This window comes from Dermacentor albipictus, chromosome 8 (genome assembly GCF_038994185.2).
Source record: "Dermacentor albipictus isolate Rhodes 1998 colony chromosome 8, USDA_Dalb.pri_finalv2, whole genome shotgun sequence".
Taxonomy (NCBI): Eukaryota; Metazoa; Arthropoda; class Arachnida; order Ixodida; family Ixodidae; genus Dermacentor; species Dermacentor albipictus.
In genome coordinates this window covers 72,514,425-72,542,116 of record NC_091828.1, presented here as the reverse complement: position 1 = coordinate 72,542,116, position 27,692 = coordinate 72,514,425, and the positions used below count along the sequence as shown (strand labels likewise).

General features: G+C 47.5%; 1 protein-coding gene across 3 annotated transcripts in view; it reads left to right on the top strand.

Moving 5' to 3' along the window:
* Positions 1-27,692, top strand: part of step (cytohesin steppke) — a 100,300-nt gene that overhangs the window by 42,960 nt on the left and 29,648 nt on the right. Inside the window, exon 1 of one of the 3 annotated variants that reach the window (XM_065455894.1) lies at positions 1,267-1,396. The exons of 1 other annotated variant lie outside the window; for it this stretch is intronic. In XM_065455894.1, coding sequence (XP_065311966.1) covers positions 1,357-1,396 — 40 coding nt within the window. In that variant the 5' untranslated portion in view covers positions 1,267-1,356. Of the gene's footprint in view, positions 1-1,266; positions 1,397-21,107; positions 21,264-27,692 lie in introns of those variants that run through there. One more of the 3 variants, XM_065455906.1, reaches the window with a different exon arrangement.

Below are 27,692 nucleotides of genomic sequence, written 5' to 3'. Positions count from 1 at the left end.
TCTCGTAGAATAGCCCGGTCTCGTCGGCGTTGTAAATGTCTGCAGGCGCGAAGTTGCTTAAAATTCCGGCCATGTTACTCGCCTTCCAAGCAGCTGCTCCGTCCACGTCTGCTGACATTGACTCGCCGCACAACACTTTTCCAACGATGTTATGGCGGGCCTTGAAACGGTTTAGCCAGCCAATGCTGGCTTTAAAATCATCAATGCCAAGTAGGCATGCATAGTTCAAGGCTTTCTGCTGGACGATGCTTCCGGACAGGGGGACGTTGCTGGCTCGTGCTTCCACAAACCACGCATGCACTGCTTTGTCCAACTCTTCATGGAGGGGCCGCGTCACCTTTTTGTGCTTCGAGGATGTGCCTGAAGCAAGTGCCATTCTCACGCTGTCCTTATTGCCTAGAATCGTTGACAGCGAACTTGCAGGAATTCCGAAGTCTTCAGCAATTGCCGCTTTCTTCCTTCCGCTTTCTGCTTGGGCGATTATTTGAGCTTTTTGCTCAAGGGAAAGAGTTTTGCGTTTTTTCACTTGCGTTGCCATCGTGTCCTGCGGATGAAAACTCGTCGTTGTCGAAGAGAAAGGCAGCGAGTGAACAACGCGACCACGACACAAAGCCAAAATGGCGGAACTGCAATCACGTGATTTCATGCTTAATGTGGCTTTGGATTTGACTTGGACTTCTCGCCAATAAAACTAGTTTCGGTTTCGATTTTGAACGCGAAAATTTCGTTGAAGCGGAAACGCTCTGCAAAAATGGTTCGTTGTGCAGAGAAATTTAGGCCATTAATTCTTATAGGATACTCGCGGGGAATAAAAAATTATTCGTTGTCGCGGAAATTTCGTTGTGGCGGTATTCGTTGTGGCGGGATTCAACTGTATCGGCACTACCGCATTGTGCGTGCGTTGCAGCCACCGCCTGCAATGGCCGAGTATGAGAGGAGGAGGAAGCGGCGCGGAAGTTTAGACGGGCCGCCCATAGAAGCCTCTGGCACGCACCCCACTGCGGCGCGTCGTTTTAGTCACCAATGGCTCATCGACTGTATACGTAAACAAAAGTGTACGCGTAGAGGTTTTGCGTTTCTCAAAGCGCACCCTCGTTTCGAGTCGCGCCCTTTTCGCTGCTAGGAAATAAGTTTTATCCGTTCACTTCCTCTGGGAGCCTCGGTTAGAAGCAGTTCTACAACCGTTTGGATCGCCGTCGCCGCTGTACCTCGACGTATTTTTTCTTTTTTTTTAAAATCCTCTCGCTGTGAAGGCTGATGTTGGACTTGGCTTCGCTCGCGGATTACGTCCGGTCTGGCACGGTTTGGCTCGTCGCCGAATTGGGACGCTCGTTTTCTCCCGACCGGGAACCGGTGATGCTTGTGCGCTATCGAAAGAGGCTTCCGTTCCGCACAGGTGAGACTCCTACGTAATTGCGAAGCTGTATTTATCCCCTTAATACGCAATCAACAGTTCGACATCAAGGACAATTAGAACAACTTTACTTCTTTTTATTGTATGGTAATGAAGCGTACGTTAGCACAAAAATGAAAAAAAAGTGAAATAATATTTGAGTTATAACTTAATTAGTGTACTAATTATTTAATTTTAGGAAGTCACTATAATGAATGGGGCCTTCCCTGCAGTCGCGGCATTATAGTGACGGGGCAACAGGAGCCGATACAGAGCCTGTGCAATAGTAGACCGTCCCTTCTGGTTTCGTGGCGCCGCATTGCACTCATGACTTCGACGTTCTAGGTTCGAATCGCGTGTTGGAATAAATCGTTTATCGGGGAGAGGGTTTACTGCGTGGAAAGATAGGTGAAAAAATAGTGGCTCCACCGAGTGCGCCCCGGGGGAGGGGGAGTGCATTGCTGCGACAAGTGCGACGGGACGCCCTAGCAGCAAGAGAGAGAGAGAGAGAGAGACAAAAGCGGGGGAAAGACAGGGAGGTTAGCTACTTTAAGTACCAGCTGGCTGCCCTGTGCTGGCACTGGCGATGCTTGCTGCGACAGGTCAATTATCGAATACATTTTTACGTCTTTGGAGTGCTGCGCCTGGTGGGTGTGGTTCATTGTGTGTGTGTGTGTGTGTGCGTGCGTGCGTGTATGCGTGTGTGTGTGTGTGTGTGTGTGTGTGTGTGTGTGTGTGTGTGTGTGTGTGTGTGTGTGTGAGAGAGAGAGATGCAAATGGAGTCGCGCTTCACCATCGTTGTGGGCGCTGCGAAGAGGCTTCGCCGCACGGCAGCCTCGCGGTAGAGTGAAGAACTCTTAACGAAACCGGGGACTGCTTTTGTACTGTGGGGTTCCTCTCTGTACATTACACCCGCCGTGGTTGCTTAACTTAAGGCTGTGGTGTTGGACTGATAAGCACGAAGTCGCCGGATCGCATCCCGGCCACGGCGGCCGCATTTCGATGGGCGGCGAAATGCAAAAAGACCCGAGTACTTAGAGTTTAAGGTGCACGTGAAAGAACCTCAGGCGGTCCAAGTTATTTTGGAGTCCCCCTACTACGTCACGCCTCATAATTAGATCGTGGTTTTGGCACGTAAGACCGCATAATTTGATTTTGTTTTCTGTACATCCGTGTTTTGCCTTTCTTTGCGATGCGTTATTATTTCGCTGCAAACTTTATTCTACGCTCACATTTGGCGAATAAACAGCCTGCACATTCCGACAAACCTTTCAAGGCACTGCCTGTCTATATATAAGGCACGGGAAACCTTGATTGCGGCCGAACCGTTGTTAGGTGACACCACATTTGTCAGCACTGGCGAAACTGAGCCGTATATGCACTACGTGTGCGCCCGTGCAATATGATCGACACGTGTTCAGTTTCCAGACGTACTTTGACCATGGCGGCGCTGGTGGTTTCCCTGTGTGTTGCACGCAGAGAATGCGATTCTCGGTGTTCCCACGGGAGAAGTGCGCCAAACAATATAAATTGCTTCCAGTATGTTGGTTTGGTTTGCTTGCGTGACCTGGGAGGCATGTGCGCATGCGCATCTTTCTTTGATGTCTTCCGAACGACCATGCAAATCTGAAGTACCATGAGAAAACCCCTTGCTGCAGGCTAACCTCTCGCATATGTTTCACGATGTTCTTTTTTTTTCCTGGAAGCGCTCTTCGGCGCAGCACTCATCATGCGGTGGAGCCGAACTTCTGTAAGTGAAGCGAACGACCCCGTTCGTAGGTGCCCGCCACAAGACGAACGCAAGGTCCTCGAGCCCTAATCAGGAAAACCGGATTATCACTTACACCTTTAACGTGTTGATGGAACACAATTGCAAGGATTAGTTACGTTAGGGTTATTATACCTTTGAAACACTTTTTTTTTCTTTTATATTGCGGGAAAGCGTAAATTATTGCAGAACACGATGGCCAAACTCCTACTTGTACAATATTCGTGCCGATACGATAGTGTGAGGTCGCGGATATCGAAGTGTCTTCTCGTATTTGGGTTGCTCACGGCGCACGATATGTTGCTAAGTTTGGACTTCGTTCTCTTATAATGCGGTGCAGTCATTCTTTACTTACTCAGCTAACTAGTTTATATGCACGCGACCTAAACCCATGACGTCGCGGCCAGCTGGGGCAGGAACCTCCAAGGAGGCGTCGCCGCCTATATTCACCCCCTCCCCCCGTATTTTCTCTCTCACTGCAGCCTCCTCAGGTATAATTTACTAATGCTACTTAACTTACGATTCCTATTTTCTAGAAACTTCGACCGTCTTTGCCCCCGGAGGTGTGCCTCTCGACGGTTTAGCCTTCCAACCACCGTCCTCTCCAAAGGCTCTGCTGCGAGCTCCTTGTCGGAAGCCGTTGACAGTTTCGCGCGCTTCGGATAACTCCTCGCTGTCTCCAAACTGCACCCCCCCCCCTCCCGGTATTAATAATAGCCGTTTCTTCTTTCGCCTTCGCTCGTGCCGTTTTTGGACCTACCATTTTTCGAGCCCGCCGGAGCGAAGGGTGCTGCGGCCACGGAGCGCTTGTTTGGCTTGCCAGAACTATAGTGGAAGTCTTCGGCACGTGCCTCTAATTCTTGAAGTCCCGCGGGGTCTTCGCCGCCGGTTATAGCGTGGTTAGCGTCGGTAAGAAAAGAACAAAAAAGGTGGACGCAAATAGTCGAGCCCCCCTCCCGCGCGCGACTGCCCTGGCAAAACCCGAGCCCTAGCGACAGCCGGAAGAAGCGGCACGCTTTTTTAAGATGTGTCCACAGCCCCGCTCTCGTCCGTTTCGCTCGCTTCGGGTTCTCTCGGCTCGGAAGGTGTTGACGGACGCGTGACGTCGGTCCCTAGCTCTTCGTTGTCGTTCCTAGCATTCCTAAACGGTACTGGCGGACTGGTTGACTATTACTGTTCGTGGTTATACTGGCCGCGCTGGGCTGAGGTGGCTATGACGTTCTGTTACTGTGCACCGGCTGTCGCTGGTTTGGCACCAGGTGTCGCAGCGGCAGCGTTACTCTCGAGCCGAACTGGTTTGGCTGGACTCGAACGCCCACTGTTGTTGCTTTAGGACGTCAAACGCCGTACTTGATTTTTTTATTTAAGTTAGTCGCTTTGAAGGTGCGTTTAACGCACAAATGAAACCTGGATTGTTGCATTGCGATTGTAAACACAGCTACGGAACGTTTACATTAAGCCAAGAGGTTACTTACTTGGAGACAGAAATCGCGACAGAAGTTGCGCGATTCTTCTGCGACCAACGGGTTCGCTTATGTAGGCATCCTAACCTGCGGCGCCGATCTCGGAGGTCGTGCTCTGCCGGCCGCTACCGCCTGCCTTGAGCCCGAAGCCTTCGTAGCGCTGTCGCCACACTCCCGCAGATAACGCAAGCAAAGCAGCGTGAAGGTCAGTGAGTTCTACATTAGCCAAGTTTTAAAAAATAATAATAAAAAAAGGCAATACTGCTCTTTATGTCCTGTTGAAATACGTATTTTCTTTTTTTTTCTGAAGGAAATTCAGTCGTTCAGCACTATTTGCCTATGCATCCATGTTATCAGTATTAGCAAATGAGCACTAATAATATTACATCATGGGTCCCGGGGCCAGCAGGTGTAGCTAAATATGTAGGTAATATCTACAACACATCAGCCGTGACGCGTTTTTGGCTCAGCAACTAGTTTCGACGCATATATAACCTTCAAAAGCACGCAGTCTTCGTAATGTGCGTCTGTTACTCAGACGGAACCGTCGCTATATATAGGGCGTGGATTTAGACACCGCCTAATTGGCTCGGAAGCCCCTTCGTCACACCACCGTGTCGTGGCCACTGCCCAACTTCAGCCACACTCATTGAGCCTGCGGGCCTCTCTCTCTCTCTCTCTCTCTCTCTCTCTCTCTCTATACGTTCTTTCGCGTAAAGGCTGTTTCACATGCTGCGACTGCAACGACGAAAATCGGTGCTGTCGCACGCGTCGCAATGCGATTTTTAGAGGGCTCATTTCACATGATTGCGATTTCAACAATGCGACTGGTGCGACGCCCAGGGTTGCTTACTGCCAGGTTTCGTGGCACACGCTGCATAATTCTTTTATTGTAATGAATAAAACGTTTACAGTATGATATTATTGACTTTTCTTGATTACAAGCAAATAATATGTACGTTTACTAATTTAAAAACGTTAGTTAAGATTTGTCTTGGAGTGCGCGACGGCGGTGTCGGTAGTTCAGTGCGACATGGAGCACGTAAACAGCTGTTCGCAGGTGGTTCTGCGCCGTGTGTTGTCTCATCTGCCTTCTATGACCGTTTCGTTCTGCCTGCGCTACAACAATCTCCAAGATGACCTATCGACCAGTTCATATTGCTACCCTCACCGCATATGCAGTATTCGGAATTCGGCTGCCACGAAGTCGTCGTGTCAGCCCAACAAGATCCTCGCGCTACCCGTGCTCAGCGCCAGCTTCCGAAGAAATGATGCGTGTATATTGCCCGTGATTGCGCATATGTGGTGCCTGCTACTAGCCATATTCTTACGCCAAACGCAACAAGAAGCACCAACCCGAAAGCACGCGTGTGCCACTGAACGAAGCCTCAAATGATCTGTGTGATTACGACGTGGAATGAAAATTGTGTTGTGATATTCAACCTTAGCGCTATCCTGGTTCGTCCATCGCCGTGCTTGCGCTGCGAATATATATATGGGAGCCCTCTCTAAATATTTCTAAAGGCGCAAAAGCCGAAGCATCAAATGTTTCGAGCAGTTACCGTCACTTTTGTAGAAACCTGTACGTTGTAACATAGCATTCTAAAAGACAGGCTTCTCGTCCACTTTGTTGTCCCGTGTCTCGCGCTGGTAGTATACTCGGAACTTCTAACAAGAAGACCATATCAATACGCGCTATTCATAAAGCAGGATCGTAGGCCTGCGGCATTCGCACTTGCCGTAGAATTTTTCAGCTTTCTGCTCAGCCTCGCACGCCTCTCACGGTTAGCCTGTTTTGTGGAAATAAATATTATTATTATATTATTATTGTTATTAGATATTATAGTTTCTTCACTGTAATTTATAGCAATAATCCAGATTTCTTAAGCTAGTCATGCATTTAACCTGTATTAGATCAACATTGCTACGACATGCTTATGGGAGTCATTTCAAGCTAGATTGCTCAGCCAGAGAAAGTAAAAATCCAAGCCTCAATGTTTATTCCAATTTGGTATTCCTAAACAGATTATATTGGCAGAATTTTATGCCTGCTTGCATTTCCTGCAATTCAATGTTCAGAGCTGGAAAAACTGATTCCTTTTCTTGCTGTCGAAAGGCTGCTTCAATGTCGATAGCAAGCTATAATTATTCATTTCGAAAGCTTTAAACAATGACTATATGTCTAAGCTTATAAATGCGTTTTTGTTCCACGAACACAATTAAGTTTTCTCTCTCCCTCTTTTGACAGCCATGGAATGAAACCGTTCACTTTCATAAGTATCAGGATGCAAACATTCTGGAGTTTGTCCTGAGCATTTGCTTGCATCCTATAGTGTGCATGTTTGTATCAAGTTCTGGTGTTACAATCGCAGTGATCTACACATATTGTTATTTTGCAACAAACAAATTTATTTAACTTTCTTTTCAAATCTACAATGTGACCATGCAGTAACAACTACATTAATAAGCAAAAAAAAAACTGCAGATTCAGTGTACGTGTTGGAATCTATGCGAAGTGAAGTTTTTGTCAAGTGGTCAATTAAATGCGGTTAAAGTAACTGCGATATATACATTTCGTCTTACTTTCAACAATCCAACATGTAATCTTTTGCAAGGTTTGCTTATGCACCGCATAAGTCACAACCTTAATGTCATTTAATCTTTATGCATTACACTGTTCAGAAACCATACCGAAACGCAAATGACAGTTAATGTAGATGCATGCTGCGAGACATCAACACAGTGACATTTGTTGAGCAAGGAATGGTGCGAGGTGTATGCAGATGAATGAATGACGTGCTTATGTACTTATTTATTTATATACCTCGCAGGCTGCAAGGTTGGAGTATTATGCAAGGAGGAATAAAAAAGTTGTTACAAAAGGAAGAAGGGCACAACATTAAGAAAAAAAGCAGTACCAATACATTGCACCAACTAGCCCAACATGTTTTACTGGCACAACATTATACAATACTTAACAAACAATAACAGAAAAAGTTACTGCCCATGCACCCTGTACAGACGGTAAACCTGCGAAGCTGAAATGTGCGGCCCCGGTGTTTATCACTAAGTTAATTCCAATGGTTATATTCAAGTCTTTCTATATTATTGGTTATGTCTGTGTTTCTTAATGAGGTTATGCACATGTTTGGCTTGGGTTTATCACATTGTTTGTTTGGAATGCCACACATTGCACTTTGCAAGATCACCATCGTGGAAAGTGCAATGAGTGGTTCATTGTGTTAATCCAGCGGGTCCATCAAAGTCTTTCTGGATTATGTTACGCACTTGTGTTTTGTAATACGTTAATCATAATGTTTATGACTCAGTTATGCACTGTAGTTACGAAGTGACACACCGCGGCTGCACATTTCATTTAATTAAATACAGGGACACATTTTCGAACCTCTTGGGAAGTCGGAGAGAGACTGCTGCACGCGCACTCTGCTGCTAGAGAGAAACGACGTCACTATCGGTCTAGCCAATGGCCCACCACACCTTCGCTGCGAAATAATAATGACATCATGATCTTGTCTTAACCCCATCCCTCTCTGTGCCCCTTCCCTGCAATAATACGCAGATAAATGTATGTTTGAAATGCATAAGCATTTCTATGTCTACCTAGCACGAAATGTCTCCGTCCATCATGCAAGACGAATGCAATGGCTCACACCCCCTTAAACAATGGCTCATACCCCTACACTAGGGTTTTGGGGATCGGACCATGAGTGTTTCGCCTAGGCATACACAGCTTCACTGTAAAAAGAATGAACACCTTTCTGCTAGAGACCAAGACAATCATGAGGTGTATTAACAAATGAAAGTTTATTGAACATGCCGAGTAAATGCTGTTCGACAATCAATAAATCAAATTCACACTAAAAGCAGAAGCAAGATCTGATGTGTGTCCATACAGATCCCAACAGGAAACGCATCCATCTCTAAGTGTAACAGCGACCATGCTGTCACAAGATTCTCCCAGTGTATTTGCATCTACAGCATCCATAATTTCTCTAGGCAGCCGATCTCCACAGAATGCTAGCTTCTTCCTCTGCAATGCACTCTCCACATCTGAGCATGCATTGTAGAGGAAGAAGCAAGCATTCTGTGCAGATCGGCTGCCTAGAGAAATTACGGAAGCTGTAGATCTAAAAATGCTGTGTTAATCTTGTCATCACGGCCTCCGTTAGAATGGATGCATTTCCTGTCAGGAAACGCACATGAATTTTTGCTTCTCCTTTTTGTGTATGTTCAGTCTATTGCTTGTCAGCGAGCATTTACTTGGTGTGTACATTAAACCTTTGGTTGTTAGATCATCTCGGTTTTCTTGTTTGTCCTATGTGTTCTCTGGTGCCATTTGCAGCCAGGCTATTCATTTTTTTTAGACTGCAACAAGTCACTTTAATGGCCCTCATGAGACCTTATAAAATCTTTTATTTGGCCAATGTAGCAAGAACGTACAGTGTGAAGCAGTAAGAACAGGTTATGCTAACTTCTAATTAAAAGGTTTATTGTGAAAATGCAATGATCTATAAAGGTTACCACAAAGTAGTACAACAATAAAACCTGATAAAGACTAGTGCTTGATGAAACCAAACATAAAAGCAGGAAAGGGAGAAAATACATATAGATATACAAGTCCAGGGAAAAAAAAAACATTGTGATCACCAAGTGTGCATGTGGCTACCTTCCAGGAAACTCATTTTTTTCCCCAATGGCATGGAACTGGAAGAATGTGCTTGCATAAGCAAGCTGTCAGTCTATCTATTGGAATAACAACAGTGTTTCTTGAAAGGTGCTGGCATGCAGGATTGGCAATTGTAATGATTTTTTCCTGCACTTGGAATTTTTCTCTGTTTTCTTTCTGTAGCATTTTTATTTATGTTTGGCTGCATCAAGCACCAATTTTTATCTATCTTTCAAAGATGTCTTTCTTTTTCTGGGGAAAACTCGGGGAAGGCAGGAGATGGAAATTCAAGACGATGAGCAACATGAGAACAAGGTGAAAGTAGGAGCCAACGTTTCCAAACGTGGACCTTGAAGAAGACAAGTCCACTAGTCGAGACGTTGGCTCCTGCTTTCACCTTGTTCTCGTTTTGCTCGTCGTCCTTTCTTTTTCTGGTAATTTGTATAACTCGCCACATTTTTACAAATGAACCTCAGTTGAAAGTTAGTCCTCATCCATATCTAGTGTCATCCTGTTGATACTGCTTCATGCTATGCACTGTTGCAACATTTGTGTGCGTGTGTGTGCACACATGTGGATTTGGATGTGAGATCGGGCCCTTGGGCAGAGGTATCATTCTTCTCCTGTGCAGCCTTATGAATTCATTAACTATAGTGCAACAGAAAAGCAATGGACAGGAATGAAGTGAACACACATAGCGCTTCGTTCTTGTCTGTTGTCTATCTGTTGCACTTTAGTTAATAATGAATACACACAAACTCTAGTTTTCAGTTATTATGTCAGGCTTATAAGCTCGCTTGTGTCCTGGAATATTTGCATGGCTATGTATCCTGTAATTTAATTTCTGGCCATGTGCTTGCAAGTCACGTGTCAATCTGATTTTCCTGACAATGTTGTGTGATGTGCAGGCCCAGACAGTTTCTGGTGAATCCATGCAGGGTGTTGTGCAGGGTGTAATCTGCACTACAAGTGCTGCTTTGATTGCTTTCAGTTCAGCTTTTCTAGGTGTAGGATGACCTGGAATGGTACTCACTCATATGGGGTTTAGTTTTATGTAGTATCATACTACTGTTACACTGCTATTGCCAGATCAGTGTACTATATGTGCCTTATGTTTGCTTGCATCTTCATGATTAGCAACCTCCCCTGTGGTTTTGGCAGTTGCATATAGTCTTCTGGCCTAATTCTTTACCCCCATATTCCACGGTATGGGCCTGTTGTGTTTCAAGTTCAGGTACTCCCGAGGTTGTGTTTCTGAAGGGAGGGGTAGTCGTCTTTGCATCTCATATGCTAGCTGGCATAGTATCTTGGTACGAGGTTCTGAGCTCTTGAGACAAAGAATTTGTGCTGCAGGCAGCAATTCTACTCTGTCTAGGTGCTTGTTCGTTAGCTCTTTCTCATAGAGGTCTTCAAGCATGGTACAGTTGGAAAGACCTGTTATTACTACCCGATGCCTGTATTCGATGAGTTGTCTTTTTTGTGTGCTGCAGGTAATTCATACCGTACCATACCTTGGACACAAGCAAAGCATCTGCGATTTTCTATAGTATCCACTCGTCCACCCCCATTATTTCGAGATTATTCTTTTCACCAGGTGTGGAAGTTGCGTCCAGGCATTGCATAATTGTTTCACCCACGTGCTGGCTCTGCCGTCATGTGCTTACACTTGCTGAGGATTTGTGGACATTGACTTGCGGGCATACTTGTCCAGCTATGTGGATCACAATGTGCAATCTGGGGTAGTTCTTGATTCTAGTTTTTCTTTTTTTCCGACGTCGATATGAGCTGACTTATCAGAAAGCGAGAGGCCAGACTGGCCAAGAAAGTCTGCAGTGTTGTCGAGGGCTTGTTGCATCATTCTTGATTTCTGTATAAGATAGCTTTCACATAGACTGTAATACACCATAGGCTGTAGTGTTTCTTGTAGTATGCCCGTGTTGTTGGTGTGTGTGGGCCAAATGTACCTCCAACTCTGACCTGGAATTTTCTGTCTTGCAGAAAGTTACTGTTTAAGTGCTGTACCAGAAATGTTTTTGCTCATCGTTCCTCTTATTAGAGCAGCATAAGGTACTGCTGTTAAAGGCCTCTTCACTCTTTCATAAGCGGTATTACACAATGTCCTGCGATAAAGTTTCTGCTGCTTATGGCCCACTCATAACTGCCAGAAGGGACAACTCTTGAAAAAGGTTTTCTTTGTGCTATGTGTGCGACGTAGTATGAGCATTCATGCCTTGACATTTATACATCTGTAGAACCAGCTTCCTGACACAGTACTTGCTATACCTGATCATGCTTATTTGTGCAGTGCTGTTGAACAATACATATTGATGCAATGAATATTTACACACTCGAATTATCACGAAAGATGGTTGTTTTACAATTCTGCCCTCTGCTTTCTATTGCTTTTTTATTGGTGTTAGATTTTCATAAGCATGCCCCCCTATGCAATAGTATTTTGAAGTCTAAGGGTTCAATAAAAGGTGATGAACTAAATCTAAGTGCAAGAGCTTTTTTTTTTTCACCTACGACTCCCATCGAAATGCGACTTCCATGGCTGGCAAATCAACCCCTCACCTTGTGTTAGCAGCAGAATGCTATAGACACAGTGGCAGGTGAAGAAATTGAAGAACAATATTTCTGTCTATAATTTTTTTTCTTGCCTGTATGCAAGTAAAGTTTGGAATAAATTTGTCATTGCAAAAAAAGCCCAGTTTGTGGTCCTTTACTGAATAAACCACATATTGTGTATTGTTGAAATGCAGAAATTTGTTCTAAGATCCTCGGGTGATATATGTTCTTGCAAGTAGCATGGTATTTCATTACTTATAAAGATAGTAATCGCAGCGGATATCGTTATATGGGTTTACACACTAATATATGTGATCACAAACTTATTAGAAACTTACTAGAAACATGTAAGGCATGAATATTTCTGCACACTTGATCAGCTGTGAACGTGCAAGAACTGCTTGTACTGGCTGATTTCACTGCACAGTTTTGATTTACTTTTCTTCAGCGTGTCGTTTTATACTGTTTTATCCCCGCAAGAACAGGCCGTTTGCCTGCTTTTTGCATTGTTGCACAAGTTCTACATGATTGTGCAGGAGGGTACGTTGTCACTGTGCCACTATAGCAAGCAATTTACTTAATCTACTAGCTGTACAGTTTACCTTGCAGAGCAAGTGTTCATACAGATGCAATAAGGATACAAACTCCGCAACATAGTCAATGTTTATTGGTTTTTGTGCAAGAAAAAAAAAATTCTCCAGAGAAGAGGTGCAACTTAACGTGCATGTAATATTTTATTCGAGCCACGGATTTAATGCTATCGTAGCAAATTCATTACGATAGCCTACACTTTTGCTCTGTCAAATTTAATAAGAGGCAAGATGAGCTTTCAAGATGCATCGGGAAATTCATGCTTGAAAACCGACAAGAAAATGCAACTGAACGGTACCGCGTTCAGCGCAACGTTGAAATTTCGGGTACTTTGCTGTCTTGCCATTTGCCCTTGCCGAGGTTGAAATAATTCAAGCTGCTCCGTAAGCGTGATTTTTCCATGCTACTCAACAAAAGAAAATTGTGACGACCTCGTCGTCTGCTGGGGATCGAACATCTCTAGCTAGCACTGACAACTCGCAAAGGCGTACGAAGCAAACGTGAAAGTGCACTTCATTTGCTGTGTAGCGTGCCAACAAACGCATAGAAATCGGAGAATGCAATCTGCGGTACAAGTTTTTTATTCTCCCTTCGCGTACGTACCGAATTCGACGATCCACGTCTCCGCGCATTGCACTTGTCGGGCGAGACGCCACTTTCCAAAACAAACCGGCGAAATAGCTCCGTTGACAGCTCTCCGCGCAATTTCGACGGTAAATCGCAGCGATCGGTGCGACTGTGCGACCAACCGGTTGGTCGCAGCCGAAAATCGGGGGGTCGGCACTGCGACTGCGATTTTCATCGCAAACGACGGAAATCGCACTTCCGGTGCGATGAAAATCGCATCATGTGAAACAGGCTTAATCCACCCGACTGCTTTAGCGATAATTCTCGGTCGCCAGCGGCGAGAAACGGGTTACCGGAACAAACATTTATTTCCGTGTCTCTGTCACTATAGCAGCTACCGCTATAGCGAATGTTGCCGGCTTGCATATCTCCTCGGCATTTGCACATTCGCGCCGATCCACTCGCTGGACGGTGAGGCAGCCTTTGCGTTCGAGTCGGTTGCCCTCGAGTCCCGTGGGAATCTCGCGGCGCATGCGTGTATAGCCGTCAGCTTAAACGCATATATACGGGCGAATTCGCGCGGGAGATAAATGTTCCCGCGCAATTGCGTGCTTGCGCGCGCTTTCTTCTTTTTCCCGCCGTTCCGGGCGCGTATTGGCCTCGAGCTCCACCACTGGAAAAGCTGGCGCCACCGTCGGCGTGACGTGCTAGGAGGGATCACGTGGACATAGCGGCCGCGTCGGCTGCTTCGGGCGCGCCGAAGCGAGCTGAAAACGAGTTTAAATTCCCTCGTACGCTGCGGTTTTCATTTAGTGGCGAAATTTTCCCGCTTCGAGTGTCTCCTTTACAACGCTTGAAAGCACTACAATAGGTAGTGGCTGCCTTTGAAGGCGCGCAACATGGTAGGCTACTGCTCGGTGCCGCAGGGCCGGACGCACGTAACGGAGGCCGGTGTCGGCCTTATTCACACGTAGCCGCAGGACAAGAAGCTGTGTGAAGCTTGGCTCGCGAAACATAAAACCGGCAGTCATCGGCTACAACTCGGGTATGCAGCAAGCACAGACGCGAGGAAGATTTCTGCTACGGCGCCCGGTCTGCGATGTTCTCAAAACGCGCACTGAGACGCTCGCCTGAGTCCGCTGCCCGACTAATGTCATGACGGCTTGGTCTATGAACTTGTCGATACTATAGATACTGCCAAGTTCAGTGGAGTGGAAAGGCAGCGGTGAGAAGCACATTTAAAGAAAGCATAGCATATGGTCATGTTTGTGTTGTGAATTAATGCACTGGATTACAAAAAAGGAGCAGCGGGAAATTGCACGCTGAGAACGCCGATAAACATACAGTGCAACGCAACTCGAGAAATAGTATTGAAAGGTCAAAGAATTTAGAAGAAAAAAAAGATTGAATCGTCGCGACGGCACATCACAGTCCCCGTAGGCGTCGAAGTCTCTACAATGAAATTATTTTTGAACAGCTCTGATAGCGCCCACGCAACAATGGTTGCCTGTATACTGTCAAATGCTCATATTCTGCGGGCTAAAGCTCATGGCACGGTGCGAAAACGCGCGCGCGGAGAAAGCGAAACATTGCGCGGACAAGCATGCAGACGCGCAGTCGGTCGCTGCGAATCTGCGCGATCGCTGCATTGAGGCTTCATTCTATTACGCTCCATTTAGTTATACAAACACTATAAGAACATATTTCACATAGTTTGCTCTCGGCGTTTACCTACCTTTCACGCAAGAAGCCGGTTCGGGAGACTCCATCGCGGCGACCGCGCGCAGTGGCGTTCACTGTACGTATTCGGTAAAGAGATAGCGGCTGTAAACGATTGTGTGCTTTCAGCTTGCCCAAGATTATTATTTAGACAGTAAGAAACTTCTCTCGTTTCGAAAGTACTTACAGAAATGTCCGGGAGAGCTCGCGCGTGGTGTTTTCAGTGAGCGCTGACAGCAAAACCTATGAGGAGCGCGTCACGTGATCCCTCATACTACGGCATCGAGGCGCTTCCGATAGAGGGCGACTCCGTAACTCCTCGCCGCCAATACTGTATGTGCAACGCGCCAAAATTAACCCCGTTTTCTACTATACGCGCGTTTGTGTTTCGCTCCCGTTTATGCTTTTCTCACATTGCGTAGCTCTTTAGTTTGTGCACGGAAGGCGAGAGGATGCTTGCTGCCAGCAGGGGCGGCGTTATGATTCAATACTGATGCGAGGCCAACGTTTAGGAGTCTGTTCGTAAATTGCGGCGCGATGTATGAATGGCATCGGTGCACGGAACGGCAGTTGCTCGATGGAGGACTAGCTCCCGCTTTGTCTATACACACTTACTGATATACTGCTGCTATTCACGAGATCGTTTGTCGTTTTCACGCGATTCTAACAGCCGTTAGCGTTCACACGGACTTTGTTGAGCAGATGGGTCTGGGCATAATATCCCTAGAGGTTCCAGTCCTTATTTGTTTCTTTTTGGTAAAGTTCCTGCTTATTAACACAGGGACACTATCCGAAGCGATCATTTGTACGTTTTAGGCTGTTTTTTTTTTTAAATCGCGTGTGGGAGATAGGGTAACTCTTGTCCTAGAGCCGAATTATTCGAAGAGGCGCTAATTTTCTTGCATGGGAAATCGGAACGTATTCAGATAAATAACCAGAATTCGCTAATCGACTTAATTATATGCTTTACTGCGGGTATGACTACGAATTGTAGCCGGTGAGTTTGCAGGGCGTATCCACTTGGAATGACATAATGACACCAGTTTGGAGGCATGCGTCATAAAACTCGCCGTAATGAATTCACTGTTGTTTCACTTACTTTTTTTAACAGAACGCTCTTTTATGGATTGAAGCACAGAAGTAACCGGGACGCCCACGTATTTCGTCCTACACTTCGGCATGTTTCTCCAAACTGGCGTAATCCTGAAAATTCATTTGAAGTGAATACGTCTCGCAAACTCACCGGGTAAAAATGGTAAATTGTAGTATGCGCCATAAATTAATTATGGAATTACTTAGTTAATTCTCGTTAATTCGTTGCATATGCGTTTCGATTTATGATGCAAGTAATGTCCGGCCCTCTGGATAGTTACGTTATCTTACGTTACCTTCCGTAGGCGAATTTCGAAAAATTCCGTGAAACTTACAAATGAGCGCCCCGTCCATGCGCATGCGCCGCAACTAGACGGAGTGGCCAAACTGCGGAAACATTTACACTTGGGGTTGATGCAGCTCCTCTCATCATTTTAGGGAACCACGGGAATTGTCCGCTTTGGAAGCAGCCATCTTATTTGCGGCGCCCTGGCGGCAAGGTCCATTTTTGTGTCGTCCGCTAAATGCAACGTGAACTTATCTGCTGTTGGATTCAGGTCACACTTTTTTCTTTCCTATAAAAAAAACGGAACGCGCCATCTTGTTATTGAACGACCATTCGCCCGCACTCGTCAAGCAAGGAATTAAGCATTGCTCTTAAATATCTCTTGCCTCGTTGAACGGAGCATGTGTTTGGTGGATAAGTCGCATGGTCGCGCGAGTTCCTGGTATATCAATTTTTTTTTCCCGTGCCGTGTCACTGGAATGCTTTATTATTGTTTCATATACAAACAAATACATTGCAAGAGATCTGGCCCGACTGTACCGTTACGAACGGGATCAAGGAAACCGTGGCCCTTGGGCTTCTCACCATGGCGCTGCACTTCATTGATTGCCGCCAATTCACCCGCGGAACTTGCGGTGAATTCGACCTCGCTTAGGTTGGCGTGAGGTCACTATAGACGAGATGGGTAGCAGTATAGGTGCGTTGTGAAGTCCACGAATGGCCGTCGCTACCCGCCGTGCTTGCTTATGGTGTGGGCCTTATGGTGTGGGCCACATTTATTTGCATTGCAGGATAAACTTAACGCTGACCTAACGAATGTTCATTCATGGTGTGTAAAAAACAAGCTAACCATTAACCCATCTAAGACAACATTTATGGTATTCCATTCTTCAAAATCTTTGCACATTGATTCTATTGTAGTGTCTCTAAATAATAATGTATTTGCAAGATCCACGTCTACTAAATTTCTTGGTGTAGTACTAGATGAAAACCTAAAGTTCCAGTGTCATATTCAATCACTTATTCAAAAAATCTCATTTGGTATTCACATCATAATAAAAACTCGCTCTTTTTTCCAGCAAACCATTCTCATGTCTTTATATTACGCGTATATACACAGTCATCTCTCATACTGCCTGTCATCTTGGGGTAATACATATACCACACATCTTCATCAGTTAGAAGTTTTGCAAAAGCAGGCATTACGATTAATTTCATTCCAATCGCATACATCTCCCTCTGCTCCAATATTCCGTTCCCTAAATGTTTTACCTTTACGCATGTTATTCAATCATAAGCTGTCGCTACTTATGTTTCGTCTTATAAATACCCAGTTTAATATTCCAGGTTTTAGTCGCTCTAGCCTCATCAATTATAACAACACAAGATTTTCAACTCAACTCAATCTTCTTCTTCCAAAAGCTAGAACTAACTATGGGAAATTTACCGTCGCGTTTTCAGGCGTTTCTGTTTGGAATTCTATACCATCTGACATGAAGACATCTACATTATTATCATTCAAACGTAGAACGAAGGAGCATTTCATGAACACTTTATCTGACGCGTAGCATAATTTAACAAACCTAGAATTAATTAGTATGTTGTTCACTTTACCATTACGCAATGTACTTGTCAATTACTGAGTTACTAAATTTTGCCTTAAATGATACTTCTCCTCGTTGTTAGCTTTACGTGCCATTTATCCTCGTTTTAATTGTTGCATGTTATTTTTAAGATTTCATCAATTATTTTTTTTTCTTAACTCTGTGAATATACCTGTGATATTGTTAACCGATTTTTTTTTCTATCTCATCGTTTATTTCCAATGTAGAAACTGTATAGCAATATATCACATGACTCACTGTTTGCCTCGATCCTACTATCCCCTTTTCATGTTTTGTTAGGAGGTCCCCCCGACAGTTGTTACTTCGGGACCTCCGAATGTTGTACTTATACCCATCTTGTATTTATTTTGTCAAAAATAAATATTGATTGATTGATTGATTGATTGATTGCTAAGCAACGAGGTCGCGGCATCGAATCCCGGTCACGGTGGTGCATTTCGATGGTGGTGAAATGCGAAAACAGCCGTGTACTTAGATTTAGATGCCCGTTAAAAGAACCCCAGGTGGTCCAAATTTCCGGAGTCCCTCACTACGGCGTGCCTCATAATCAGAAAGTGGTTTTGGCACGTTAAACTCCATGCTTTTTTCGATGGCCATCGCTATCTAGCATAGTGAGTCAACGCGCTGGGGATGCTGCTGTGTCGCGGAAAGCTGTCGCCACCGGGGTTGGTGATTGTTCGATCGTGTGATTGATGGGGGCCGCCCAGTTAGGGGGTTCCCGATTAATTTAGACCCTCCCGAATTTCTCGCAGCTTGTGCGCCGAGTTAATTAAATCTCGGTATACGCGCGTGGGATTTCGCGTTCCCCCTCCTCTTCCCTCCTCCCTCCCGGCAGACCCGGGCGTCACCTAACGCTTAGCAGTGGAACGTCTTGGCTGCTGACTCAACTTATCTGACTCGTGGCAGGAGTACCGTATATCGATGGACATGGGCGTCGGGGATTTACCCCGCTGTGTTGTGGATGCGATGCGAGGCTATGGGTTGAAGGATGCGAAGAGATATGTTGAAATGAGCGCGGGAATTCCCCTCTCCCCATCTCCTAAGTCCGCGGGACTTCGAGCAGAGATAGCGTGAGTCATGTCTGGCTCCGTTTATAGCTTTTTGTGTTGGAGTACGAGAGTAGTATTTGTAGTTGGCTGTTTATCGGTGACTTCACAGTTGGCGAGGCAAAGGATAAAAACGAAGAAGGGAACTTGCCGCTGGCAGCAGTCTATAACTGTCTAACATCTGAGAGGTGAACAGCATATGGGGGTAGGGTACGGCATTTAATGAAGGAGAGAGATAATAAGAGAAATGGTAGAATAAATGGAAACGTTGCGTGTGGGTCATCGTAGAATGAACAACAGAATGCGAGTTCTAATAACCCACTTGACATTATTTTACCCACTCGGCGGTTTGCCTGCTATTGGTACTTGCTTTTACGGCAGCTGTCTGACGAACTCGGCACAATACCAATGTCGCTGTATCTATGAGAAGTCGCGAAAGTGTCAATCAAAATAGGACAAACCATTCGGTTATTAAGAAGCATCCCGGTCATACGGGCAAGTTGTTCCGCTGAAACACTACGCCAGCTGGACCTCTGAAATTCGCAGACAAATTACTGCCGGGCACATTAAATACGCAGAAAATTATTTAATGAGTTTTGGTAATAAGCTAGACGTCGGGCTTCGAGCTACTGCTGGGCTACCGACATTTAGCAAATTGTTCTGTCGAGCTCCTTGCTCTTTTCTTTTTTTTTTTTCAGAGATGGACAGCGTACTAAACAACCGCTTAAACAGCCCGTCACGCAAGAAACTATATGCCGTGCTATAGCTATACGACATCGAGGAAAAGCTTCGGCTGTTCTTTTTTTTTTTTTCATCGCTACGGGTACTTCTGTCGATTGGTGCTACCCGACCGCCGAGCAAGGCTTCGAACTATAGAGACGGACCTGTCTCCAGTTGGTGTTCGCACATTCTACACGTTCGCGTTCGCTCTGCGCATTAATTAGCCCATTGTGAACGCTCCGCGAGCAAGTGGTCGGGCCCCAGGTGCGGTTGGAATGTCATAAAGTGTTCGCAACTGTCGAGAGAGGGCGGCAGTTACGATTGCGGCGTGAAGTCGTTTGTGAAATGGCCTTTTTTTTCCCCCCGGCCTTTGTTAAAGCCCTTTCTTTCGTTCTGTTTCGAATTCTCAAGGAAGCCAGTCGGTGCCTGTGAATTCATTGCCAACGCGTGCGGGAATGACAATTTTTTTTTTTTCAGAGGCGTATGTGTCTGTCTCGCTGAGCGACATTTGTGGAGCGGTGTCCCTGTCGACTGTCTTTTTTCTTTTACCTGCTTTTCGCTTGATGCGCGCCGAATATGAAAGGTTCCTTCTCCGCGTACACAGGGTTCGCTCGGATTTGTAATGGTGCAGTGTCGGCGTGGAACAGAATGAAGCGGGGTGTCTCGAACACCTGCTCCTGAAATCCCCCCTTCTCTACCCTCGCCATGTACACGTTGCCTTCACTCGCCGCATGCATAGTGAACGAACCCTGTGTGATGCTATTCATTGAATCGCGAAGTATTCCTCTACCCGCGAGGGGTCGCGGGTAGACACCCCTGCGCGGAGGAACGGGAAAAGAGGAGGTTGGGGAGGATGTAGGAGTGCGCCGAATGCTGAATGGAACGCATGATACAAAAATTTTTAAAATTTTGGCCTTGTTCGTTTAGCTGCCGTTTTGGTTCTGTGCCGTCACATTTGTTCTTCAATGCGCTGGAGATAGTAAAAAAAAAAGAAAGAAACTCAAGGAGGATAGGTCACTGCGCATGTGCAGCCAAGGCTATGCGGGACTACGGCGTGTCTGGGGCGAAAATAGGAGGGTGGGGGTTGGACCATTGTGAATGGGACGCGGCGGGGCATATAGAAGTGTAGCACCAAAGTTGAAGCAATGAAATAGAAAAGTATGAACATTCAAAGGTTGATAGAAAGATGGCAGTGTGGGGCACAAATGTAGCATTTGTGGTTTCGTTTTCGCGTCGTCCGCTTCTTCGCTCAAGCTGTGCCCGGCCATATCGCGTGCATAATGGCGGCGCGTCGCTTCCACCTCCCGTGCAGCAGCGTTCTCGTCGAACAAAGAAACGAGGGGGTGATAGTTTTGAGAGGGCGATGTGTGTGCGGGGTGGGGGTCAGGCCAGCAGCATCGGGCAGGTGAAGAACGCCTAGTGTGCTTCTCCTCCCTCGATTATTATTATTCGTGGCGGAGGAGAAACGGAGGAGGAGGGTGGCCGGGCGCGGAGAGGAGGAAGAGGGAAGTAAAAGAGAAAACAAACATGGCGGCTCCCCTCGCCCCCCGCCGCTTGCGTGCGTGCGTGCGTAACGACAGGAGGTGAACGGCGCGGCCCCGGCGTCGCGTCAGTCTCGTAGCAGACGACGTGTGCTGTGCGCGTCTGCGCCCCGCGGCAGATGGTGTTTTCCCGTCGGGCTGCCGCGGCCGCTTGGCGTACGAAGAAGGGATGCACCCGCCGACGGATGTCAGCGTCTGTGAGTGGCTCCTCTGGACTTTTTCGCACCTCTCCTAACTTCGCTCCGTCTGCAATCGCATGCTGTAGTTTCGTCTGTCCATCGGTCAATCGCTTCTCATTTACAGTATCCTAACTTCGCTCCGTCTGCAATCACGTGCTGTAGTGTCGTCTGTCCATCGGCCAATCGCTTCTCATTTGCAGTGTGCGCTTACGACCAGTTCCGTGATGTCTAATAGGGCAGCGTCACGTGGCTTTTTCTCTTCAAGCTTTGTTTTTTGTCTGTAGGCTGATTTTTGTGGGTTAAGGTGCACGGTTTAGGATTTGAGGCGTAGGATTTAAGGATTTGGGTTGAATGTTTAACCACCGTATTCAGAAATGCATCTTAATTTGAAGCCCATGAATGACTTGATTTAAACGACGCCTGTTGTGAACGCATCGAAAGAAACTCAATGAGCGTCTTGGGCGCGTTCGAATCAGGCGTCATTTATATCTAGTCAAGCATGCCATCCAAGTTGCATTTCTTATTACGGGGTTTAGATTTTAATGGAGCCGATTTCGTTGGAAATTTGCAGTTGCCACATGTTTTGCGTTGGCCACTTCGGTTAGCTTACGGGTTGTCGATGTCGCCTTTGTCACGCTGTCGCGGACCTCGTGACGGCTTGTTTCGTTAGCATCACTGGTGTGGGGGTGTAGTGAAGAACGTGCTCGAATGGGGACCGATTGCTCGTGGACGAAATCTCCCTTTATGATTGAGTGCGGAATTTATAGCGTTACGGAGCGACAGTTTTCTGAGGGCGTTTGTGCCGAGTTCCATTTTCTTTGTCGTTGTTCCGCAACTTCCTCCCGGGAACGCAGTGAACGACAAAACGGGTGCATTGCAGCCCTCCAGTGATCTCCGCGTTGAGAGCCGAGGATTGCGAGATGGTCATTAAAAAAAAAAAAAGTAACTTTCCAGAGAGAGTGCCGCAAGCGTGTGAATCGGCCTCAAACAAACTGCTGCGGTCTGTATCACGGTGGCCGATAAGCCCCGACACGGCCATCCATGCCGCGTGTCTCAATTTCCGTTGTCAAGTTTACGAGCCTGCCACACCCGTCCTTCTTTAACTTATCCCGCCGTTTGCGCAATGGGCTCGGAAAACTGCAGTTTTCCCAGGCTCCGTTCCCCCCCCCGTTAACCGTGGGAAATCTCGGACGCACTGTAGAGATAAAGGCGCGCAGATCGTGATTTAGATTGGAACGCACGTATATTTTCCTTGTCCGAGGCCCCCCCCCCCCCCCTTGCGCCTCGAAGTCGTTTGGTTGGTCACTCTCTCCGTCGTTCGTTTCCGCCGTGCGAGTTTTGTATTTGCCCCGAGGTGCGTGTGTTTCTCCCAGCTAGCCGCGCTCCTGCAGGGAGAGCCTTCGCCTTGAAACAAATATACGGGCGACCCCCGCGTTGTTTTTCGGCGCTGTCGCAAAGGCGGTTCCAAGGCCGCTGCTGCCGGAATTAAGCGCGGCCTGTATCCATGGGGGGGTTCGCGCTTCCGCACTCTTTATTTTTATGCGAGCCAATCCGGTGTACTGCGCGCGAATCACGTGGCTGTGTCTGATTGTTCGGCCCTGTACACTTCTTTGTCCCGCAATTAATGCACGCCTTTCCACTGCCTCGGGGCCCTTCTGTATGGCAGGGTGCCGCCGTTGGAGCCCATGGCCCCGCGTATTTTCGATTACATTCGAGGGGGGGGTTCAGTTTTAGGGCGCCGTAAATTCGATAAGCGGATGCGACGAAATCAGTGACGCGCTTCCCACGTGCGTTATAATATCGGCAGGACGCCGGTAGCACTGTGTGAAATTAGTGGGGAAAGTGACCGATTGAGGATGGTCTATACTTTTAGATAATTCCTGTTTACTTGTTGCGCCAGCGCGTTGCGTCTATGACTTGGCCTTGTTATGGATCCTGTAGGGCTATTTAATTTGCCTTTTGACGTCTACTTCACTGTTTCTTAGCTAGGTTCATTTTTTCCTTTTTTTTCCTTATTGAATACACATGTGCTGACGATATGGAGTTTTCGAAATAGACGACACTAAAAAGTTAGGGGCACCGTATTGGCCAGGCGAACAAAAGAAGGCAGTATGCGTACGCAAATCGGCTTGGATATGCTGTTTTCCGAGGTTCCCCAATTTCTGACGTCCTCTTAATCGGTGTTTTCGCGTCGTCTCAGCGACAGCTAATGGGCGCCGGAGTGATCATCGGAATCCTTCACACGGACGTAATCGAAGGCACGCCGGAGCGCAAGGTTTGCCGTTGGCTTGGGTCTACCGGTGATCTTTAACGCGCATCAAAATGTCACTACGCACGGGTGCTTAAACGCTGGAATCTGGCTGCCGTGACACAGGAACAAATGTGCGACCTCGCGTGCAGTGGCTAAACGCCGTGTACTGTGATTGTCAATAAGCGTTAATGACGAGTACACGCGGTAACAATCTCCCTGAACGGGAACAGAGGGCGTCGATATTTCGTTTGGCACAATCACACGAAGCCAAGGAAGGCACAGAGAAAGTTACCTGCGGTTTGTAATGTAAATGTAGAAGTGATCGGGTAAAAGGAAAGCGGACGAAATAAACTGGTAGACAATCGCGCGCGTATGATGCGGAAGACGTGGGCTTGGCGCCCACTCCTCGGCGAGCTGTCTCTTGGTGCACAAATTTCGTTTGAAACTGCAGTTCATTTACCCTATGCACACCTTGGTTTCTTTGTCAGTTGGCTGCGCTTTAGTGGCGTTCCCCCTGTAGTGAATTGTGCTGCACGACCAAGCCGCGCGAAAATGTACCTCCTACACTATTATGTAGCCACGGCTGGCCAGCTCCGATGGTGTAACGCGTGACCGTGTGAGAGACCCGAGGTTGCCACGATGATGGTTGTGGGGCGCCGTGTATCTCTCGAATCATGCAGGGGGCGATAAGGAGAGGTCGCGTAACTTTTTTGCCATGTGAAAGGGGGGGGGGGGGTGCGCTTCCTTCGAGGCGAGAAAGTGGGTCGCTCACCCACCGGCGGCGACCTCTCGGGTCCCTCCCACACCCGACTCGCGTGTGTTTACCCGGCGCTGGCTTGAAGGTCGCGGTGCCTTCCTCCCCTCATGTGCCGTTCCGGCAACAAAAAGCTGCACACAGTGCCTGCATGGGCGGCTGTGGCGGCCACCTCGCCTCTTCCCCCTTGCCGAAAGCGAACGTGGGATAATTGCTGTACTACGGTAGAGCCCGCATTCCGATTAGGGCGAAATGCGAGGAGGCGCTCGCTTGCCGTGTAATGTCTTGCAAGGAAGGAGCTTGCTTGGCAAAACCGGGAGAGACGCAGAAACGCTAGACGACCGACCCGGTGACGACGCCGAACGTTTATTTTGTAAAAGTTGAGCGAAGCCCTCTTGAGTGCCAGAGAGAGAGAGAGAGAAACTTTTATTGTTCAAATGGATTTTTCTGGTGCGAAGTCGCAGCTCCTTTTAGCCCAGGGCGCCGCGTGGCGTAAACCGCCCGGTCAACCTGGTTTACGAGGGACTGTTGTCCCGCCGCGTTCTGAGCTGGTTGCCTGTGCCTCCCGCATCGCCTCGTTGTGTGGCGTGTTTTTATCAAGCGGGCATGTTTATATATATATATATATATATATATATATATATATATATATATATATATATATATATATATATATATATATATATATATATATATATATATATATAGCACACGTTGTTGGGTGAGTTGTACAAAAAGGTAGTCCTGTCGTTTGCGTACTCTTCGTGCTCGTCCGTAGCGCTGTTTCAAGAACACTGTCGATATTATCGTCTTTGTCTTCGTCTACGTTGCGCTGACGTTACCTTCCTCAACCCACAAGAATGTTTTACGTCAGTCTAACCAGTATAGCGTCCCTCTTTAATTGTCCCTGTCAAAGGTAGACCGCTGTCTCTCGTTCCTCGTAAAGTAACCGCGGCGTTGTTCCTGCACTACATTTAGCGGTGCGGTTTCGCTTCAAATTTCCCTGGATCCAGGCGTATACCTGCGACCCACGCACATGCACCGCCGTGCTTCTTCGTCTGTCGCTATGTGCAGCAACCAGCCGAGGAGGAGGGAAGAGGAGGAATTTTTGAATGTCCGCCAGCGTTGTTCCGGGAGGGGGGCCCGCCCGTGCGTCCGCCTGCATTGCTTTCGGCTCCGTGCTCCGAGGGCCGGACCGGGGAGGGAGGGAGGAGGCACGCTCGCTCGTCCAAGTTCGTCTGGGAATAATGCGGAGCGTATATATATATATATATATATATATATATATATATATATATATATATATATATATATGGAGGTCGATTCTATAGCCCCCCACGCCTCATCATAAGTTTCTAGCATCTCCGTGCGAGCATGCAATGTGCTTGCCGAGGTGTATGCGGTGGGGGGAAAATAAAGAAAAATAACGAAAATAAACGACGTTAGCAATGGTGTTTGCGTGTCGGATACCTTGGCTTAGTTCTCTTCGATTGCTCGATTCGTGGTGAAGAAGGGCAGCGGTCTGGTCTTCGGCGGTCGAGTGCGCGTTCTAACTTCTCCGGGACGTGCTCTCTCCTTCGCTTTGCTTGCCTGTTTGTTTCTTTCCAGACCGAGATCTCCTTTTGCTCGGGCGCAGCCGTTTCCCCGCGCCATCGTCTTGAGAGCCAACGAGGGAATTTCCCTCAATATACGACCGAACGGGCGTTCCAGAATGATTCGAGACATCCAGTGTCATCATTGGTTTTTTTTTTTTTACATAAAAACTGTTTGCAGCGCAAACACATGCAACCACAAGGTATAAGGGACAGGACACAAGCGCTTGTGTCCTGTCCCTTATACCTTGTGGTTGCATCTGTTTGCGCTGCAAACAGTTTTTATGTCAAGCATGCACCAACTCGCCCAGAAAGAAGTTTTAATGAAGTACCAATCATCATTGGTTCTTGCGGGTGGTTTTCTCTCACGCGCGCGCGTGTGTGTTTGTGTCTGTGTGCGTGAGTGTGCACATGCGATTATATTGAATAACGTGACACTACTTGCGGCTGTGCGTTAACTTGCCTCCCCAGCTCGCTGGTTGGAACCGTTCCAAGGGCTACGCCGATGCGTCCGCTCCGTGACGCGTCGCGCGTGCGATGGCCGTACTGGAGACGTCCCCGTCTCTACGGATGACGAGCACAAACAAACGCGCCCTAGAATTTCGCGCTCCGACGAACTCCTCCGCGCGACCTGCTTCTCGGATTATTTTCATTCCCGAAAGGAAAAAAAAAAAATCGCCCGACAAGACTCCGCGAACGTGACCGACCTGGATTTGTGAGCGTTGCCCATTCATCGATTCCGCACGCGCTCGGTTTCTTTCTCTTCTATACCCCGTGGGAAGACGCGCGCCCTGGCCTCTTGCTGCTCGCGCCCGTGTATATACGCGCGTGGTCGTCTTCGCCGCGGTGATCGAAGTAGGTGGGAGTGAGAGGCCTCACGGAATCCGCGCCGCGTAGTACCTCGGCTTCACGCGCGTTTCTGCGTGGTTTCGGTCCTCACTCCCTCCCTTCGTTCGCATCGTCTCCCCTGCCGAGTTCGTGCTCGGCTCGAGGTCGGGCCCTCGGAGCCATCGGCAGCAGCCGTTGCGCCAACGCCGAGAGCGTCGTGCGGCGCGGCGACCTTTGTTGCCGTTTTCGAAAAGCGTGGTCTTTTCTTTCTTGCGCAATCGCCGCCACCGACGGCGTCCCCCGCCGAGATTCTCCGCGTGCTTTCTCTCCTTCTTCTTCTTCGTCGCTCACTCCTCTCTCAGCACTTTGGCATCGGCCCTGTTTTGTGCACCTGAATGGAGGCGGTAGGTTCTGTTGTTGTTGTTGTTGTTGCTGCTGCTGCTGTGGCTGCCGGTGGCCTTTGTTCCTTTTGTGGAGATGGGCCGGCCCGTGCCCCTTCCGAAATAGAGAAGCGGAAGAAAGGGGGAAACGAAGAAACCGAAACAATTCTTGGGAGGGGGGGAGGGGGGTAGTGGCGGTGTCACTGAAATTTTCCAGGCCCGGGGAAACGCTGCTGCTACGTGGGGGGCAACTGCGCACGCTTATGGCGTCCGAAGGCTGGCGCTATTGCGGCAAACGAACGGGGTAACAGAAAAAAAAAAAAGAAACCACGAAAACCTCGACGCATCGCCGACCCACCCCTGGGGCGTTCCCGGGGTATCCCTTGTCTTTTTTTTTTTCTTTTTGGGGCTCACGTTTAGTCGGCTTCTAGCGCGGTATAACAATCGCGTCGGTGCGACTCCGTCAAAATGCAGGCGGAGGATGCTCGCGAAGCGGATAATAAAACTGCGATTATGCAACACTATATTTCTTTTCTTTTTTTTTTGTGCGGGCACTGGTTTTGAAACACTGAATACACGACGCCGTCGCAGTGTATCTGTACGAACAATAATAATAACCCGCCCTTAAGTTACAGCCAGCAT